A 21,936-nucleotide genomic window follows, 5' to 3' on the forward strand; every position below is an offset into this window, starting at 1 on the left:
TGAATGAGGAGGTAAGAACTATGGTTTAAAGAGAAGGACTGCTCACACAAGAAGAAAAACTGAACATAGTGGTATCTATCAGAATTCCAACAAGCGGACCAAAGTGCTAAGTTTAGAAATATCTGTAGGTTTGATTATTGTAGTGATCAGAGGTATGGACACATATCAGTAATTTACAAATACTGTATTCCTGGTGCTATGCTAGATTCTGGGGATAAAACACTGTCAATGTCCTCAAAAATCAAGAAGTCAATGGGAAAGAAGTTCTTGAGAAAGAAATATAATGTAAATGTGTTGATAAAAATCTTATTGGCTATTATGTGAATATAGAGGAAGGGCACTTAACCCTGCTTGGAGTGGAAAGAGAGGAGGGGGTAAGAGAGAGATCCCTAGAGAAGGGTCCATGGATCCTAAAAGGTGAATAACAATTACAGACACTAAGCCTGAGAGATGGGCAGTAGATGGTGAAGGGAAGACGGTAGATACATTGCAGGCAGGGAATAGTATTCATAAATGCACATAAGGTAAAAGCAGGACAATGCATGTCAGAAACTATAACTCTTTCAGTGTTGCTGGAGCAACACTGTCAGTCAAGGAGTGGCAAGGGAAACAGTGGAGGGGGCTATGTTGTATTGCTCATCCTTAATTCTCTAGGTAGCGCTGAGTTCTTGAAGAGTATAAATGGGAGAGTGGCAGGTTCAGATTTACATTTTAGAAGGATCACACTTGTGGATTTTGCATTAGAGAATAACAAAACTAAAGTCAAGAAAAAAAACATCTAAACCGTTGTAACCTAGGAGGGAACTGTTGAACTAGGGCAGATGAGGTGGGGAATTGTGAGGACAGACATGAGGAACACATGGAGATAAGTTGGCAAAATATACTGTGGACTGAATATGAGTAGTGAGAAACAAGGAGACAAGTGAAACAGCTCAGTGTATCTGGGGGCATGAACAGACATAAATAATTCAGGGAGTGAAAGCATTCTGAGAGGATGGTGAGCTCAGTTTGGGATGTGTTGTCTTTGAAGCTGTCTACAGAATATCCAGGTGAGAAGCTAGGCAGGCACGTGCTTATATTTGTCTGAAGCTTGTGGTGTAAAGGAGTCTGAACTAAAGATACAGACTTAGAAGTGAACCTGCAAGATACTGTAAATAAAACCTTAGGAATGAATGAGACCCAGTTATTCCACTGCTGGGTATACACCCAAGATAAATGAAAACATATGTTCACACACAAATTTGTATATGAATGTTCATAGCAGCACTATTCTTAATAGCCAAAAGGTGGAAACAATCTAAATGCATATCAACTAATAAGTGGATAAAGTGTGGTATAGCTATATAATATAATATTATTCAACAATAAAAAAGAAATAAGTACTGATATATGCTACAAAGTGGATGAATTTTGAAACATTATGCTAAGTAAAAGAATCCAGCCACAAAAGAACACACATTGTATGATTCCATTTATATGAAATGGGCAGAATAGGTGAATCTACAGAGACAGAAAGTACATTAGTAGTTGCTTAGAGTTGGGACTAGGAAGTGATAGCTAAAAGTTATGAGATTTCTTTATAAAAATGAAAATGCTCTAAAGTTGATGTTGGTGAGATTAGTTGCACACATCTGTGAAAATACTAGAAAACACTGAATTGCACACTTCAAATGGGAGGATTGTACGGTATGTGACATATATCTCAATAAAGCTTTAAGGAAATTCTCTCAGGGAGAATATATCTACCGAGAATAGCAATGGGCAGCAGATGGAATCCCTGAGAACTGGCAACAGTGGGGACTAGCAGAAGAAGAGGAGTCCGGAAAGAAGACAGAGAAAGAATAACCAGAGAGAGTGTGAAGAGAAACCTAGGCCAGCAACAGAGGGGAAGAGTGTTCTGTAATGGGGAAGAGACAGTGCCAAAAATTGCAGAGAGAGCGCTAGTATGAAGAGGAACGAGAACAAGCACTGGATTTGGCAACTAGAAATTAGCGGGTTGCCTGACAATAGTTCAATGTGGTGAGGACAAATAAACCAAAATATAGTGAATTTAGACATGAATGAGAAGATGAGTAAGTAGAGAAACATAAAACAAAACAAGAGCAACATTAACTAAAACAGCTCTGTTCTTAGGGCTTAAATTATGAGTCACTCTACTAGATTGTATACAGAGAGAGGGAGGAAGTTGAGGGAGGTACAGGCTGATGGAATCATATAACAATTTGTCTCCATGTCTGAACTCAGATCTACTTCACTCTATCCACTGCTTCCAGTCAGCAGCACAGCATGAAAAAAACAAGACTGACTTGAAGGAATCAAGTTCTGTAACATATATCCCTTATCATACTGTGGTGGCAACAGTGTGGCAGTAATTGTCCATCTAATATAGACAGTCAGCAAAGTACAGACCTGAAAGAAGTTGGACAGGCATAGTACTGTACAATTCTTTCATTGCACGCAGGTGAAAATAGTAGGTTAAATGACTTGTTCACAGTCATAAAGTTTACTATTAAAGAGCTAAGACTAGACTCCAGATTTCCTAACTCTTAGCCTGACCTCTTTCCCTTGAGACCCACCCTGACTCCTTAACAACACTGGTGGCAGAACTTGCTTCTAATTTCCTTACCATCTCATAATCTTTAGGTTGAAAATTCTGCTCTAAATTTAGGTGTGTGTAATTAGAGTGGTGCTGGTTATTAAGGCTTTTAACTTTAATACCTTAGTAACTCCTATTTTATTTTGTATATTTCATCATCAAGTAAAAACATCTGAGACATTTCCCTCTATGTCTATACCATTTGAAATTATTTTGTAAAAGCAGATAATTTAACGTTTTTGCATACTGTTGAATTATTTCCATGCCCTCTCTCCTTTTTTTGTAAGATAAATTCTGTCATGGCTCCAGGTCTCTGCTTTGAAATCTATGCTGCTGTCGAATGCTCGAAACTTTGCTTCAGATTCCACTTCCAAGAACTGTGTTCCTAAAGCAGCTGTTCCCTTCATCTGAGAAGAATCAAGGCGAGTCTCATCTGATAGTCTCCCTTACATCCTCCACCCCACCGCTGCTGCTAAAGGCCCAGATACTCATAAATTCATATCCACAAAGCTCTGGCAATGGTCAGACTTGGAAGATTTTGGTTAAGCTCAGGTGGTTTGGATCTGGCAAGAAATAGTCTGATAAGAAATGCACTCATCCTCTCAAAGAAAGTAGCTATCCTGTTACGAGGAAACATCTGCTAATCAGTAAGCCATCAATGCTGAGTGTTAGGATGTTGTGCCGAGATCCACCCTGAACAACCACTCTTTTTTATCATCATGTCCATGGATTCGAAGTGGATCTTTGGCTACTGTCTGGTGGCGGGGGGGACATCCTCCATCCTTCAGAGTGAAAGCCACATTTTTATTAGTATTATTTTTCTTTACCGTTTTTTAACATCTTGCTGTCCATTTTGCTAAACTTTGTCCCTCACACCCCTCAATCCAAACCTGGCAATTTTACGTACCTCCGGACTGCACTAGTTCCCTCTAGTGTAGTGATCCTCACTGAAGGCAAATTTACCCCTAGAGATCATCTAACAATATTTCGAGGCATTTTTGATTGTCAGAACTGGGGAAGTGCTACTGGCACCTAGTGGGTAAAAGTCAAGGACGCTGCCAAGTATCCTACAATGCACAGGACAGTCCCCACAACAAACTTATCCTGTCTAAAATGTCAATAGTACCGAGGTTGAAAAATCCTGTTCTACAGAATGCTGCCCAGTTTTCCCGATGGAGATGGAAAGTCCATATTCCCTGCATTGCCATGTATGGGAGCGTCCATGCTTCAGGTATCTGATGAATCTTATCACTTATAATCATGAAAAAATGAGGAAAGTGAGAAAAAAAATTCTCTGAGTAGAAAGGACCAAAGCCTGGAATCATTAACCACCTTTCATTCATGATTACAAATAGCAGAAAGTAGAGAGCCTTTAAGGAAAAAGAAAGGATTTTTGTTTACAGTTTCTCCCCCACTAGCCAGGTAATTGCTAGTCATTTAGGAAACACACAACAAAAGAAATTTTAAGGAAACATGACACAATGAAGAGGCAGGTGTGAATAAGGTACCAAGTTAATAATATATACTAATGACTGTTTTTAGACAAAGGAAAGAAAAATGAATACGTATAATGAGTAGATTCATGGCAACACTCCATCCCTCTCCTTCATGATTGTGTTTGACACAGAATGGCTTGAAATTGCTATTATGTAAGCTGAGAGAAAAGTGCTTTGAGAATACTGAATGCAAAATAAAAGCAATAGAGATTTTACAAATCCCAGAAGGCTGGAGAAAGAAAAGACTATTAAAATGTGTGATCCTGGAAGAAAATTGTTTCTGTAATTGACAACAAGCTACTTATCAACCAATACTTGCTGTGTGTACTTTAATCTCATAGCCTGACACTTACCTGCAGGGTCACTGGGGATGGCTGACTTACATCCCACACTCCTGGAGCTATCAGTTCTTTGGGAGGCTCACTCTGTAATGTTGTGCTGAATAACATAGACCTGAGAATTGATTTGCTGCAAAAGACAACACACACGGACAGGCAGAAGTCACTTCAAAAGGGAAGCTATTATTATCTATAAATTTCTTTTGGAGTATAAACATAATCAGCTATTTCAGTAGCTTCATTCAGTAGCTAGAAGATAAATACAATATTCCTCAAGCCTAGGTACTGATTAGTGGTTCATTTCTAATATACTGTAGGCATGGCTATGTCCATAGACACCTACATTTATTTTCCACCTAAGAAAATTGTTTCCACAATGGTTTCTAACAGGTAGCATTTACTCTTAATTTCCAACAATGTTGATTACAAGATGGGACCAGGAATCTCAAATTTATATTCTTAGAGTTATGACTCCCTTAAATCAATAAAGATGTTAACTCTTTTTTTTTTCATCTTTATTGGAGTATAATTGCTTTACAATGGTGTGTTAGTTTCTGCTTTATAAAAAAGTGAATCAGTTATACATATACATATATCCCCATATCTCTTCCCTCCTGCGTCTCCCTCCCTCCCACCCTCCCTATCCCACCCCTCCAGGCGGTCACAAAGCACCAAGCTGATCTCCCTGTGTTATGCGGCTGCTTCCCACTAGCTATCTACCTTACGTTTGGTAGTGTATATATGTCCATGCCTCTCTTTCGCTTTGTCACAGTTTACCCTTCCCCCTCCCCATATCCTCAAGTCCATTCTCTAGTAGGTCTGTGTCTTTATTCCTGTCTTACCCCTAGGTTCTTCATGACATTTTTTTTTTTCTTAAGCACATTTTTTTGCTCCAGGGTGACTAAATTCCTTGGGCATCTTTAAAGATATGAGCTCTAAACTTATAGAATCAAAATAGTTGTGGGGCTTCATAGAGGAAATGATTCTTTAAGCATAACTAGAAAGATTATTCATATTTTGAATATTTAAAACTATGCTGTAAATTACCATAGTAAATGAGAGTGAATACAGGAAAGACTTTAGACAGGAAGAATTCATGGATACTTTTAACAGCTTCAGTAACATCCAGATCCACAGAGGCTTATAGGAATTAAAAAACAAGCTACACCTGGCTTGTATATATGAATAAGATTATTGGTAAAATGTTCCATGATCAGTAAGAACAGTCTTTGATAAACAAACAAAATTAAAACTGTAGAACTTAAAGTCAATAAAATTAAGTTTATAAAGAACTTTAAAGTAAAGTAAGCCTCTTTGAAAATAACATAGAATTCTACCTTGCCATTTAATGGACAAATATGCAAAATATGAAGGAAAAAAATCCAACAAATAAAGTTGTTAAATCCTGAGTCTTCCTGAGGCTTGGCTTCTTTATTTTTCATATCTAAAGATATTGTTAAAAAGTATCTGCCCAAGGGATATATTTTAAACATTTTAAACATTTATAATTTTAAACATTACTGGGCAGATATCTTTATACAACCCAAGAATATTCTTTCAGCAGAATGAATTTTGAGTCATTTTTTTCCGCTTTGTTCTATTCCCTCCTCATCTGGAGAAAGTTTGTTTTGTTTTGTTTTGTTTTTTGGTATAACAATAGCAGGGACCAGTATTAGCAAGCTAAAAGTTAACTCAATAAGGTAAAGATTAGAAAATTATGACTGTGATTTTCTCTTTTACTTTTCAGAGTATGTAACCTTGCCCTAAATGGTCTGAAGCGTCCATCCTCTTGGGAAAAGTTTTGGCCTAGTTTCAGCCTGAATGTGAAAAGAAGGTCTAACACTAAGTTTGGAGGGCTCAGATGTTAATGTCCTCCACAGTATTTACAGAAAATTTTCCTAGCCACAGTAGAATCAACAGGAGTGAGGAGGGAGGATGTGGCGTATTGGAAGGGGAATGTGACAAAAGAAAAAGCCGCAACTTTCTGGCAATTTGAGATTGTGGGAAGCAGAAGACAGAGAAAGAGGGACAGAGTGAGTATGGTAGATAGAGGTATCCCAATTTCCCCCTCTTCTGCCTATAGGAAGACCCATGGGGAGGAGTGTTAGATAAGCGAGCATAGCCTAATAATGAGGGCAGAGGGGACTCCATTCTGTACCTCAAGCTTCAGATCCTGGAAGAAAGTCACCTATTGAACTGCTCTTGTACCAACTTGTGGAGTGACCTTAAACTTAGGGCCATGTGACATACAGGCAAAAGGAACTCCTGTGTTTAGCTTTATTGGGTCTTCTTTGGTTTCTGTACAGAAGAGATGGAGCCTAGGCACAACTAAAGATATCTGTGTGAGGGTGTTTTCATAAAGGGGGTCACATGGTGGGGACAAAGGGCCTCTGTAATAAGGGCATCTGATTGAACCATCTGAGTTGAGGTCAGCTGGATGTCCCATATGGGTCTATGGTGCCTGCCAGAGCCCAAGTCACCCAGGGAGTGTCAGTAAGCCCTGGTGAAGCTGGGAGAGCACCAATCACAAGCTACACAAGATATAACAAATAACCACCAGCTTAAAAATGCCTTTGATTTGGATATCTAAGTAACTAGTTCAAATAATCTGTTTCTTTTCTGATCCTTTGTATCCAGATATCCTCTTAGAAAGAGAAGGTGTCGGGAAGCTATCTGAGTGACTGAGCATTTTATCCGAAGGAGGGAGACTGCATAATTCTAAAAGGACTATTTAAATTATTGAATTGACTAATTTTTTGTAATTGATGGAAAGTTGTTTTCTTCTCATTAGTTACAGGGTAGGAGCTCCTGATGAAAAGTGTGATATATTAAGTGCATTTTTCTTCACATTTAAGTTGTGTAATGAGTTATATTTATGGTCTTACTATATTTATACGTCTTGGCCATATTTCACTCTGAAAATCTGAATGACCTAAGCTGATTCCTACAAAAATGAAGGGACTCATTTCTCTCCTTTGATGGAGTCTGGATCAACAGTCACCCTGGCCTTAACCCTGAGGCATACAGGGAAGAGTGAAGTCAGAACTCTTGATTCAAATATGTGTATGAAATGATGTATCAAGCAATAGGGCATAGAGAGAATGAACTTCTAGCTGTCCAACTGAGGTTGATATAATACATACTTTAAGGCAATTTGGGGGAAAGGATGTTTGGCACCATTCTTTGGGTTCTCTGTGTGTTGGATATTAGCTAATTTATATTAGCTAAGGGACTATAGCTAAACATCTTTTTCAATATTGTAAGCATGATGGGGACTAAATTTCCATAGACTTCTGTGAATAGAAAACACGAGGATAATGAAGATGATTAGTGGAATTAAGATGTTAAAAGGATGCATCTAAGAGTGTTGATGGTCTCAACAGGAAAGAGGATGAAAATGGAAACTATTAATACCCAAGTTGGTGGGGTTCATCAGTAGTTTTTTTTTTTTATTGGAGTATAATTGCTTTACAATGTTGTCTTAGTTTCTGCTGTACAATGAAGTGAATCAGCTATATGTATACCTATATCCCCTCCCTCTTGGACCTCCCTCTCACCACCCTGCCCCCCCATCCCACCCATCTAGGTCATCACAGGGCACCAAGCTGAGCTTCCTGTGCTTACAATGCTGTGAAAATGTTTATTAAGTCAGTTAAAATTAAGCAAACCAACAAAAACATGGAAAAGGAAAACATGCCAGAAACAGTTCCATAGAGTGGAAAGCACACCAGACATTATATCAGGACATCTGTACCCTGTCTTCATTAACTAGCCTTAATTACCTTAAGTTCTTTGAGCTTCTTGCACAAAATCAGTGGTTTTCAAGAGTTTTATATTTTTTTTCATATGGCTTTGTGGTTGGGGGAGTAGACTTTAGAAAGGTATTGAGGAGATGGCAAATAGATTTGACTCCAGAATTTCAAATGCCACCCTGCCCCCCCCATCTAGCATGTACATAGACTGTTCGTTGATCTTATACGTGGAGATTTTGAATAAGATGTCATTAGAAAAGGACCACGCTGATAAATATAGCATTTCTATTCTTAAGGATCCTTTTAATTTCAATATTGTACCAATTCCTATGCCTAGAAAAACCAAACCAAAATCTGTGGCACCAGGCGAACAGATGGGTTGGTTTACCCTCTCTGGGTCCCTGTTTCCTCAGACAATAAAAAAGTGGTTTGAATACATTAATTATTGTCATTTTTAGCTATAGGATTCTATACATCCATGGCTTGGCATTCTGAAACCAGCACTTCCAGAAGATTTCATACTGTAAAACTCTTTGGGACTCTGACTCTCATAGGTCTAACAGGTTTCATGCCCAAGAGCAGAGCCCAGGTAAGGCTGAGACAGGCAGTGAGGTTTTCACAGTGCATTCATGGAGCAGGGCATGGCACATAAGGGCAGGAAGGGAGGCAGCTTGATGTAGTAACACGTGTGGAGAGGAGAGAAGTCAGCCCTTCATTCTGGTTCTTGTTCTATTCCTAAGTAGCCCAGTGACCTCTAGCCAGCCCCTTTAACCTTCCTTCATCATAAAGATCTTCACATATAAATGAGATATTTGAATTAGTTGAGCTCTGAGGGTCTTTCTTGTACAGGATGGAAGAATGGTAAGGAATTTTCATCCACAACTTGCTTCTATTATTTGATTTTAAGGATATACCTGAAATGATCATTTATAGTGGGATCAGGGTTGGCTACTCAGATAACAGTCTAAGGAATAAAATTTTATTAAGATTAAGATTTATTTAGGCCTCTTTTGAAATTCCGCAAAAGATTCTGATTTTCCTGGGCTTTAACGCATCTCAGGAGCTCTGAAAATACCGATGCTTGGGCCCCTCCCCAGACCAGTTAAATTAGAATCTTTGGAAACACATGGGTTTATTTTTAAATCTCCCCAGGAGATTCTATTGTTCAATAAAGGTTGAGAATCTCTGCACTGAAGGAGTTTATCACAATTTAGAAATGCTAAGTAACCACCATACTATTTGTTTTGAATTTAAGTAGGGAAGGTAGGTCATAGAAATTATTGAGGTGAGAATAACACTTTCTTACTGCAGTGTGGAGGCATTGTGAATATAGATATGGTATAAGTCCTGTCTGCAAAGGAGAGGATTATAAAACTTTCGTGGGCAAAATTTTACTTTTTTTTTTTTTTTTTTTTTTGCGGTACGTGGGCCTCTCACTGTTGTGGCCTCTGCCATTGCAGAGCACAGGCTCCGGACGCGCAGGCTCAGCGGCCATGGCTCATGGGCCCAGCCGCTCTGCAGCATGTGGAATCTTCCCGGACCGGGGCACAAACCCGTGTCCCCTGCATCAGCAGGTGGACTCTCAACCACTGCGCCACCAGGGAAGCCCATTACCTTAGTTTTTGAAACATATTTTTTAATAGGGTTGAAGGTGAATTTGTGTGCTTGAAAATGTTGTTTATTTTTATTTGTACACACTCTTGATGCAGTTATAACCAATACATCTGAGTTTAATCTTCATTGGTTCTTCTGAAACCCACTTTTCAAAACCACAAAGAGATAAGAAACCTTTAATTTTGCATATTTTCAGGTTGTGTGTATCTTGGAAAAAATAGAGACATAAATGCTCATTACAGCTCCACATGGCTGGGTATGAGAAATTCAAGTTGTAATAAATGATAGATTCAATACCAAATGTTTATGGGCAGGGGTCACTCCATGAAAGAAAATGAAATTAAGTGACTTATTTGCTGTGATCTGGAAATATCTCCATCAAATAAATTGGGTTAGAATCTCTGTAACTCAAAGCAATGAGCACAGTGGGAGTTATTACATCTCCCCAAACGGCCCACATGGTGGATTTCTGATGTCTTAAAAGATCTGGATTTCTTTAAGTTGGTTAGCCCAGGAGAGAGGCAGATTTTCTGATTTTCATAAGAAATAGTCTTTTGGAAATACATTTACAAATCCTTATTGAAGCTTTCTTTGAAGTAAGTTGTGTTTCTGTGATGTCTCATCATCCACAATTTTGCCACTTTCTCTTAGGAAAACCATTTAGTATCAGTCCCAGATGGCATTTCTTAAAGATGCCCATTGTCCATGATCACTCGCATATAAAGTGTTTACCAGAAGTTAAGTGACAGATGACAAAACAACATGGAGGCAGTGTTTTACTATCACAACCATGTAGAAAAAAGCTTTGAAGAGTAGCTTGAAAGATAAAAATATTCTAAACTTTTTATATGTTTAACATTTTTTGATTACCTGTTATGTGAAAAGTAGTATGTTGGATGATGAGCAGGCATAAAATGGATTAAATTCTTTTTCAGTGAGTAACTGGAAATGTATTCTACAAACATGCTAGATCTTACAAATACTGCAGTTGAAACTTTAAAGAAACTCACTCATGAGATGGAAGGGCACCTGCATAGCTGCTCCTAGTGAGAAAGTAATGCAAGTTTTTAGCCCACAAATCAGATTTTTGAAATATCTGCTAACAGCAGTTGATATTCCTTTTAGGGCTGAACTGTTTCTTATAGACTTTTGAAATTTTATTTCATTCTAAATCTCCTACAGAAATTGATATTTTTCCAATTCAATTTAATAAACAAACCTGTACTGATTGCCTATTTATAAGAGATACCATGTTAGATGATAGAAATTACAAAGAAAATACATTCCCTGTCCTCATACATGTGGAAATTGGCTATAACATGAAAACTAATAAAACAGCAACACACACACAGCATGTCATAATTAACCTAATAAAAAATGATTTTAAAAATGTATCACAGTTGCTTTGATGATAATTTATTTATATTGACTAAATGTGGGAACTAAAAGCTGATGAATTTTCCTAACATTTTTATATTACCAAATCTTCCTAAAAGAGCAGGGGCAGAAACATCCTTTATAATAATATTAAAATAACAATATAGGTTCTATTTCTTCGAAAGTCATGTATTTTACAATTTGATTCTAAAGCAAGTCTTGCCATGGAAAAGTCACTAAGCTGTTTTATTTAAAATATTTTTTCCTTAATAACACTGAAAAATCATGTAACTGACTTTATCAAATATTCTAAGCATTAATAATTCCAAATCCTTATGGTTAAATCAACAGTTCAATGGCAATTAGTTCTGATAGAATATCAGAACTCCTATTTGGCTTACTTTTCTGAAAAATATCCTCTTAAAGTTGACATATATTTCTTCTTGGCAATAAAAGGTCAGTAAACTAATTACATTGAATAATTTTACTTCAGCCAGAATTTCATGACTTATATTGTTTCTAAATGACAGTACTGATCTAAATCATTTTGAATTAGTAATTCCAGAGAAACTGGCTGGTCACATAAGGAAAAGAAATTGAGATTGGTCATGCCAATACCTTTTCATGACCCAGTTGACAAGCTGAGCATGAGGCCTGTTTCTAAAGCCACTTCTACATTTTGCTTTACAGTCCCACTTTCAATAGTCATGATTTATATTGAGCTATCTCAATTTTAGAATAAAATGTCTCCTTGATTTTCTCATTATGCCAAATACAGCTCACTATACAGTTCCAAGGAGGTTTTTATTGAGATGGAAGTTTTATTAATCACAAATGATATACTTACTGTTTTGGAAACAGCGGAAGACAAGTCCAGGCCAATAAATCCGCATTGTTCGTTGCACAGGTAATCCCAAACAGTTTTATAGTGAGCATGGATTCCCTTGGAAGTGACTTTATTTCAAGAGGAAAATTGATTCTTAAAATAAAAGAAAGAAGTAGGTTATCTACCCATTTGCAACCATGTTTTCATAAATATTTCCTTGTAATATAATGTTATATGACAAAAATATTTTAACTATTTGAATCGAGGCATCCTCTTAAATTTTGTGTTGTATCTTGTAAAAGTAGAAATATAGCAGAAGTACATAGAGTAATGAGATTGATTACTCTATGGGGATTGCTATAATTTTGATATATAAGTTTATTTTTAAAAATTACAATAACTTGAGCAATTACAATTACATAATAAAAGAATGGTTAACATTGTCTTAGGGAATGGGGGGACGGCAGGAAATAACTCATAATGGGTCTTAAAGAGTAAGTTGGTTACAATCAGATGGAGATTTGGAAAAGAATATTCCAAGAAAAGAAAAGTGCATAGACAAGGGCATATATGCATGTAGCTGAGGAGTGGTGAGCAGCTCATTGTGGCTAGAACACAGAATGTAGTCAAGGTGATCTGGAAAGTTATGGAGGATGCAATTAGAAAGACAGGTGGTTGCCAGGATGTTTAAGAACTCTGTATGCTAGGCAAAGGGATCTAAGATTTTTCCTAATGGCAAAACGAAATGTTTAAATGAGAGAGCTAAAAGCATAGAGAGTTGTTTATAATTTTAAATGTGGACTATTCTGGGTGATAATGAGATTCCAGGAATTTGGGGGCTGATTGCTGAGATGTAACAGACAATACAATTCCTGGATATGTCAAGGTGAATCAAACTCAGACCCTGGATGGATTGTAGATATGGACAAAAAAAGTGGCTAAGGATAAACACAAGATTGTTAATAGTGGAAAAAACCTTGAATTTGGGCATTGAATCCACCAATATATATGAGACTGCCTAGGAGGTTATAAATGATACTGTAAGATTGGGAGGGGTACACCTGGGTGGTAGAAGTATCTAAGAAGAAAGGGCTTTTGACAGAAAGTTGAGAGTGTGATCTGAGGTCCCTAATCATGGACCGGAAGAAGGATACAAGAGCCTCAAGAGAAGTATGGGGCTTAGGAGAGATCTATTTATGAGACAAGAAGACATTTTTCAAAAAGTTGAGATGGGGGGAATATGTTCACTAGAAGATGAGAATGCTATGAAGAAATGGGAAAATTGGAACAGACGTTAGCATGTAGGGGAAGATTAATGGGAACTGATTCACCAAGGAATGGGAAGAAGTAAAAGGAAAGTGACTGGAAGAGCAAATGGGCAGTTTGTATTGGATGATATCTCATGCCGTTAGGTGTGAGGAGTATGAACAGAATCCACTGGCCTTGTAATTCCCAGTTGAACTTTGAAGTCAACTTGTTTTAGCAGTGGGTGATTATTAGAGGACTGATTGTGACCAAAGTCTATTATCCAGTTGGAAAGTGCTTACTGAGGTTGGCCCAGGTGAGGCCTCAGGTAGTATCGAGTGTCTTCTCACACAAGAAGTTGGCTGTCTAATCTGGATATGGGGAGCAGTCCTTACTCAGTGTGTAAAATAAGAGTTTGGTGACCTCCTTTTGTGTGTGGCTAGGCAGCATTCAGCCTTAGGAATGAGGAGGAGTTAATTCAGCCCAGTGATCATAACTGATTTTGAGGAAGTACACATCTCTCCCCTCAACATGCTGTTCTCTGAGATAGAGAGGTCCAGACCCAGGTGGCAGTAAGACATCTAACAAAAGGAAAGACAGAAGGGCTATTTTAGAGTTTGAATGGATAACTAATATTTGACTAACAGCATATTAGTGGAATAGGACAATGAAGAATTAAAGATGAATTCCAGGCTTTCAGATTATGTTGTAGTAGATTACCTTTAACAGATAGAAAACACAGAGGAGGAGCATGGGGTAGGGGATATATGTGCGGTTTAGGGCATGATGTCATTGAGTTAATAATAACTCAGAGATGTCAATATGTAAGCTATGAGTGGAGAAGATGAATCAGAGGCTTGGATTTGCATATATGTGCATTCAAATATTGGCCCCATGACTAAACAGATGTTCTTCTTTGAGTGATGAATTTAACCTTCCTAAGCCTTGTTTTTCTTATCCATAAATGGAACGAATATTACATAACACAGTATGTGGCAAATGGCAGGTTGTATATCAGCCTTATATTCAGTATTCTATCAACAATGTAAAAACTTATATTAGCCATTGTAGACAGATAAAATATAATTCTAGTTAAAAGGAAGGGAAATAACGACTAGAGTAAAAAAAATTATTTTACGAGATTAGTGAAATTTAGACTATTGAAAATTAAATTATTACACATTTAGACATCTAAAGCTAAAAGTCTCTTTTCTTTCATATTCCTTCATGGTCATAATATTCATTCAATGTAATGTGAACATATTTCTCAGCTTAAAAGAAGCTCTGAAACTCAACATAAAATGTTGATGATTCTGTGGAATGCACAGTAATTTCTTGAATATTCTCTCTTTTACCTGTAATTGACTTGCTATTCAGTTTTCATATTGCTGTGGTAGGATGGAAGCTATAATTTCACTTTATTTCTCACATAATCTGGAAAGTTCTTTTTTCCATTGAGTCTGGCTTCTTCATGTATAACTTCACTTATTAGTGAGCTTTTCATATCAAGAATGACAAAAAATTCGATAAGTTACAGTGGATAGTTACTTCCAATCTCCATTCTGTCATTTTTATTAATAAAGATAAATTCTTCTAGGGTAAGAATATATGCTTTACAAATAGTTATTTATTCATTTCTTGAATAGATATGGATTTATGAAGCCAGAATAATCTCAGAGTCACTGAGAAATCTTTTTTTATTAACTTCTACATGGCTGTTGAAAAATCAAAGGAATGAACTTTTACACAAAACAAGGAAGAAAAATACTTTAAGAGACAATTCAATAAGTGAAGTCAGATTGCTTCTTTATATCCAAGCTGTTGGCACAGACCTCAAGTTTTAACCATATGTTTGCCTTACTCTGCTGTTTAAAAATGAGTAAGCACTAAAATTTTTCTTAAACATTCTTTTCTTCTATATGAGACAGCTTTTCTAAAATCAGAATAAGTTTTTGATAGTGAAAATGGAAGATTTAAAAAGTCACATTGTATAGAACTCCCTTATTAACACTAATATAAAATAACAGACCATTGTAAGGACTTTGACTTTTATCTGAGTGAAAAAGGGAGCCATTGTAGGATTATAAAACAGAAGAATGATGTGGCCTGACTTACATTTTAAAAGAGGTTACTTTAACTGCTGTGTGAGAAGGATTCTAAAGGTGCAAGAGAAGTAGGGTGACTATTTCAAGGCTACTGTAGGAATACAGGGTAGATATGATGGTGGCCTAGACCAGTGAAAGTGATGAGAAGTAATGTTCTGGAAATATTTTGAGGAGAGAGACAGTAGGATTCCTGGACATCGTGTTCTGAGAGAAGGAAATTTAGGCTAAGGATCTGACCTGAACAACCAATACTGGAAATGATCATCCAGAGTGGCCATCCATGGGTGGAACAAGTTTGGAGTGTAAGATCAAGAGTTTAGTTTTAGACATGTTGAGTGAGTACGTGTGAAGTTTGTGACTGATGCCTGTGTTGGCGAAATAAATTTGGGAGTTGTTGGCATACAGATGGCATTTAAAGCTATGTGACTATAAGAGAAAACTAAGGAGTAAAGATAGATACAACAGAAGAGGCTTTAGGGTTAAGACTATGATCAGTCTGGGAGAAGAAAAGAATATGGAGAAGGAATGCCCAGCGAGGGAGGAGAAAAGCTTAAAGAATGTGGGAGCCAGCTCCTACCAGATCATGTAAGATGAAGACTGAGAAACAAATATCAGATTTAGCTTTGCAGGTCATCAGTGACTCTAATGGTCAATTTCAGTGGAGCAGAGACGATGAAAGCCTGATTGGAGAATGCATGAGAGCAGAGGAAAAAAATGGAAGAACGTGAATACAGACGACTCCTCGGAAGGGTTTTGCTGCAAAGTAGAGGGGAAAAATGTCATGGCTGCTGTTGAAAAAAAGAAGTAGAGTTTTGGTTTTTTTTAATTTAAGATGTGAGAACTATTTGTAGAATATAAATACTCAGCCCAAGATTTTATATGTTGTAAGAAACAGTATGAAAATCACAGTAAAAACCTCAGCTTTGGAGTCAGAGTGGGTCTGAGCACTAGTTCTGTCACTTACTGGTTGTGGGACCTGGGGCAAGTTAATTAAGCTTCATAAACATTAATATTCTGATCTGTAAAATGGAGACGACAGTATCTGTTCTGTTCCTGTGAGAAACTCTCACAGGAAAGATAACAATCATGCACTCTGTTTTTTTAATTTATTTTTAAAATTTTTTACTTATATTTTATTTTTTATTTTTTTAACATCTTTATTGGAGTATAATTGCTTTACAATGGTGTGTTAGTTTCTGCTTTATAACAAAGTGAATCAGCTATACATATACATATGTCCCCATATCTCCTCCCTCTTGGAGATCAGCTCGGTGCTTTGTGACCACCTAGAGGGGTGGGATAGGGAGGATGGAAGAGAAACACTCATGCACTCTTGAAGGAAGAGAAGAAAAGTATACCAATGAAGTTATTCCAACAACACTAATGATTTTCCATTTATTTTGAGATTTTTTTTCTTTGACTTTAGCATTAGTAGATTTTCCCCTTGAATTGTTTAAATAATAGCACATATCTGTCAGTTGAAAATGAATCTGACTTTTTGAAACAACCAGGAATGTTTTAATTAAGTCAGAAGAATAATTCTAGTAATTGAGCTGGTTAATGCATTTTTGAGGAATCACTTATTATACAAAATTCATTCACTTTCCAAGCTACACTTCCTGGACTCTTACTCTGTCTTGGTGCTGCTTTATCTGCTAGGGATAAAATTTTAAAATTTGAAAATAAAAATCTTTGTATCCTTTAGCAGAAGCAAACAGAAATGTAAACAAACACATTCAGTAAGCGACCATAAGACAGTACTTTGAGGTTCAGACCAAATGAAAAAAGAAAAGGTGGCCAATTTTCACAGAATGATACAGGAAAGGGTTTATAGAGAAGGTGGAGGAGTGTTCTGGAACATAATTAGGAGTTCCCAAAGTAGGCAGTGAAGACACTGTCCTTCTGACAGATGGATGACCCCTAGCAGAGGCGTGATTTCTCAGTTCATAGGGTAAGTAGATCAGACGCAGAGAGTGGCTGGCTGGGTGCATGGGCAGACAGTGGGGCTAACTCCAGAGATGAAAGTGCAGAGATAGGCAGGGACCAAACCACAGAGGGCCTTGTGTGCTATGCTAAATTACTTGTATTTTACCTTATAGGAATTGGGGAGCCACTAAAGAATTTTACAAGCAGAAATGATTCTGTGCAATGGAAGGGGATTTTGTAATTGAAGGTCAGGTTTTCAAGAAGAGATAAAGGTTGTCACAGACCTAGAAGAAGAAGGATTTGCTTTGCAGTACGTAAGAATTGAGGAACACATATTATGCCTCAGGACTCAGTCTCCACTGATTGTGGTAACACTAAGAGTGGGATAGATGGTACTATTCTAACACCATCTTCAGAGTCCCAGAAGTTTTGGCTCATACATATCAATAGGACAGTACAATATTGGGAGTCAAATTATCTCCTAAGAAAGCCTGATCTTCTGAAATGGCTGATGGATAGTAGGCTGGGGAGTTTGCTTCTACTTGTGGTGGGAAGAAAACTGGTTCTCAGCGGATCAGTGGAGACCCCAGAGAAAGGACAGCAGAGCAGTGTCATGGGAATAGCAAGGAAAAGCAATGGTAACCATATAAAAACCATAGATGGAGCCTAGGAGCCCCCTGAGATTCTGAGTAAAGCAAAGGCTTGAGGTGGGAGGCAGAGAAGAAGAGGAAGGCATGGATAGTGTCAAGAAGGTACTCTTCCTTCTTCATTTAATAAATCTCTATAAAATTATGAAGTAGGAGTTGCTTACCCCAAATTAGGTGACAGTTTACACAATGCATAGATAATTACTGTTCAAAAACTTGATTGTTTAAAGAAATTTATAACTGGCTTTTGGGGAAAAATGGAGACTACATATGTTATTAGGTGATTTCTTTCTTCTTTGTTATATCTGGAATCTACCTCCCTCTAACCCCAAGTAGAGGGTATTCCTTTTATCCACAGTCTGTGAATGATTAATAATTCTCCCTTTCCCAATTTCCCTCTTTGAGCAGTTCAACACACGTAGATTGGACACTTATCTAGATTTTTAAACGGACCTTTAATCTGCTGAACTGAAATCAGTTATCTATTATACCTAGCATATTTATCACATCACTGAATCAAATCAACTGACAATATTTTAAAAAAATCATACCCTTCACTTAAGAAAAGGGTGAAAAAACCCCTGATCTTTATTAGACAAATGATCCTGCCAGAATAAAGATTAAACTTACGTTTCATTCCAGTTGACCAAGAAAAAAAACAATTTTTTGACTGGAATATTTCTGCAGTTTCTCACTTGGCACAGTTTCTTTCCAGCATATGTAAGCCAACAGGAAAAAGAAAATGCTTTATACCTAAAAAGAAACAACATTGATTCAATAAGCTGAACACTATAAAGGAACCAGTTTTCTATATGGGTCAATTATTTTTATAGTTAAAAGTCAAATGAAATGATAAAGTGCTATTTGCTTGTATAGAGTGTACTTTAAAAATTACTAAGAATTTATGTTTGGTGACTTCAGCAAGATTGCAGAATAAGAAGCCCTAGACCCTCCTTCCCCCCCGGAGACACCAATTCAATTTCCTTTGCGAGAAATCCAGAAACATGTTAAAAGGCTCTTGCACCACAGGCAAGTGCAAAACCGGCCACATAAAAATCAGCAGGAAAATTCATGGCACTCATTTTGCAGAGCTCCTCCTCACAGCAGAGTGGGATCAGGAGGAAACTCCCAGCTCCCAGCTTCTCCCTTCGCTGGGAAAGAGAAGACTAGAACATATGCCTAACATTCAGACTTTTTAGGGGTCTATCCAAGGGACGAGTTTCTCTCTTTCTGAATCTAAATGCAGAATAGGAATGGCTGCCAGTTTGGAGGACTCTGAGAACAAAGGCAATGGTTTGAACTAGCACAAACTCACTCACCACTTCCCCCCAGCTCAGTGCAAAATGAATAGGAGAAAACCCCCAACTCCCAGCTTCTCCCTTGGGAAAGATTTGGATTGTGATTCCAATGTTGCAGCTTTTTTGGGGGGTGCTGCCTGAGGGACTGGTTTCTCTCTCAGAATGCTGACAGGGTATGATATACTCTAAATGCCTGGGGACCATGGATTTAGGAGAACAAAGAAGAGCTGGGAGGCTTGCTGCCACTCCAGAGGATATGTGGGGCAACAGACAGAGGTTGATGCAGCTTGATGGTCTCTGCATTGGCAGGAAGAGAGGGGAGCAGGGAAAGTGTAGTGTGCATCACAGAAGCCCAGGGAATATGCATCTACAGAAAATATTTGAAAGGCCCCGCAAATCTCTAGCTGGACTGATTGGTAACATTCTTCCCCTATATGAAACCACTCCATAAAGACTGGGAGAGGTAGCTGTTTTTTTCAAATGCTCAAATCCCAATACAAAGTAAAACAAGGTATACGAAGAAAGAGGAAAACATGGCCCAAGCAAAGGAACAAAATAAATCTCCAGAAACTAATCTTAAAGAAATGGAAGTATATGAACCACCTGACAAAGAATTTTATATATAACAAAATGAGAACATCAAGAAAGAGATAAACATATTAAAAAGAACCACACAGAAATTTTAGAGCTGAAGAATACAATAACTGAATTGAAAAAAAAATCAGTAGAGAGGTTCAAGGGCAGACTTGATTAAGCAGAAGAAAAAAATCAGTGAGCTCAAAGATAGGTATTTGAAATTATTCAGTTAGGGAAACAAAAAGAAAAAAAATGAAGAAGAGTGAAGAAAGTCTAAGGGACTTATGGGACACACAGGACAAATATACACATTATATGAGTCCCAGGAGGAAACAACTGAAAGAGGCAGAAAGCTGATATGAAGAAATAACGGCTGAAAACTTGTAAATTGTCAGTAAGGAAACGGACACTCAGTTTCAAGAAGCCCAACAGACCAAACTAGGATGAGCCCAAAGAAGACCACACTAAAACACATTAAAATCAAACATCAAAAGTCAAAGACAGAGAGAGAATTTTGAAAGCAGCAAGAGAAAAGTGATCTGCCACATAAAAGAGATCTCATCAGTTTTTCAGCAGATTTCTCAGCAGAAACCTTAAAGGCCAGATGGAGTGGAAATGATATATTCAAAGTTCTGAAAGAAAAAAATATAATTATATCTGGCAAAGCAGTCCTTCAAAAATGAAGGAAAAATAAATACTTCCTCAGGTAAAAAGCTGAGGGAGTTCATCAGCACTAGACCTGACTTACATGAAATGCTAAAGGGAGTCCTTCAAGTTGAAATGAAAAGATGCTAGACAGCAACACGAAAGCATATGAAAGTATAAAAGCTTACTGGTAAAGAAAAATATACAGACAAATACAGAATACTGTAAGACTGTAATGGTGGTACATGAACAAGTTTTAACTCTGGATAGACTATAATGGACAAAGTATGGAAAAACTTTAATAATAAAAATATATAAAATATAAGAAGATGCCATTTGTGATATCAGTAACATAAAGTGTGGTGAGGGGAGAAGAAAAGAGTAGAGTTTTTGTATCTGATTGAAGTTGTTATCAGCTTAAAACAGTGTTTTAAATATAAGATGTTTTATGTGAGGCCCATCGTCACCACAAAGAAAACACCTACCTATAGAAGATAAACAAAAGAAAATAAGAAAGGAATTGAAGTATGCCGTTACAAAAACTCAAAAGAACACAAAGGGAAATGGCAAGAGAGGAAAAGAGGGACAAAAATGCTACAAGATAGAAAACAATGAAAAAATGAAAATAGAAAGTCCTTCCCTATCATTAATTACATTAAATATACATTAAATTCTATAATCAGAAGACATAGCATAACTGAATGAATTAGAAAACAAGATACAACCATACGCTGTCTACAAGAGATGTACTTTAGATTTAAGGACATCCCTGAAAGTGAAAGGAAAAAGATATTCTATGTAAATGGTAATCAAAAGAGAGCAGCAGTGGCCATACTTATATAAGACAAAATAGACTTTAAGTTAAAACTGTCACAACTGACAAGGACATTATATAATGATAAAGGGGTCAACTCATCAAGAGGATACAACGTTGTAAATATACATGCACCCCAAATTGAAGCAAATATATTAAGCAAACATTGACAGAATGAAAAGGAGAAATAGACAACAACACAATAATAACAGAAGATCTCAAGATTGGTTATAATGAATAGAACAAACAGACAGAAGCCCAATAAAGAAACAGAGGGCTTGAATAATACTATAGCCCAAATGAACCTAACAAATATTTATACAACAGTCCACCCAAGCTTAGGGCAATACACATTCTTCTCAAGTGCACATGGATCACAAAATAGGTCACAAAACAAGTCTTAACAAATGTGAGAAAATTGAAATCATGCCAAGTATATTTTCTGAACAAATAAAATAAAAGTAGAAATCAGTAGCAGAAATAAAATTGGAAAATTCTCAAATTAATGGGAATTAACACTTTTTAGTTTCTCTTTTTTATTTTATTGAAATATAGTTGTACAATATTATGTTAGTTACAGGTGTAATATATAATGATCTGATATTTGCATACATTATGAAATGATGACCATGATAAGTTGAGTAACCATCTGTATGGGTAAAAAAAGTTATTACAATGTTA

At 37.0% G+C, this 21,936-nt stretch overlaps 1 protein-coding gene across 2 annotated transcripts in view; it reads right to left on the reverse strand.

Annotated features, from left to right (window-relative positions):
* Positions 1–21,936, reverse strand: part of PIK3C2G (phosphatidylinositol-4-phosphate 3-kinase catalytic subunit type 2 gamma) — a 328,570-nt gene that overhangs the window by 243,543 nt on the left and 63,091 nt on the right. The window contains exons 11-13 of one of the 2 annotated variants that reach the window (XM_030841385.3): positions 18,553–18,675; positions 12,021–12,152; positions 4,446–4,560 (exon numbers count right to left, since the gene is read on the reverse strand). In XM_030841385.3, coding sequence (XP_030697245.2) covers positions 4,446–4,560; positions 12,021–12,152; positions 18,553–18,675 — 370 coding nt within the window. The remainder of the gene's footprint in view (positions 1–4,445; positions 4,561–12,020; positions 12,153–18,552; positions 18,676–21,936) is intronic. The other variant, XM_060305870.2, reaches the window with a different exon arrangement.

The sequence above is a fragment of the Globicephala melas genome, chromosome 10, assembly GCF_963455315.2.
Source record: "Globicephala melas chromosome 10, mGloMel1.2, whole genome shotgun sequence".
Classification (NCBI taxonomy): Eukaryota; Metazoa; Chordata; class Mammalia; order Artiodactyla; family Delphinidae; genus Globicephala; species Globicephala melas.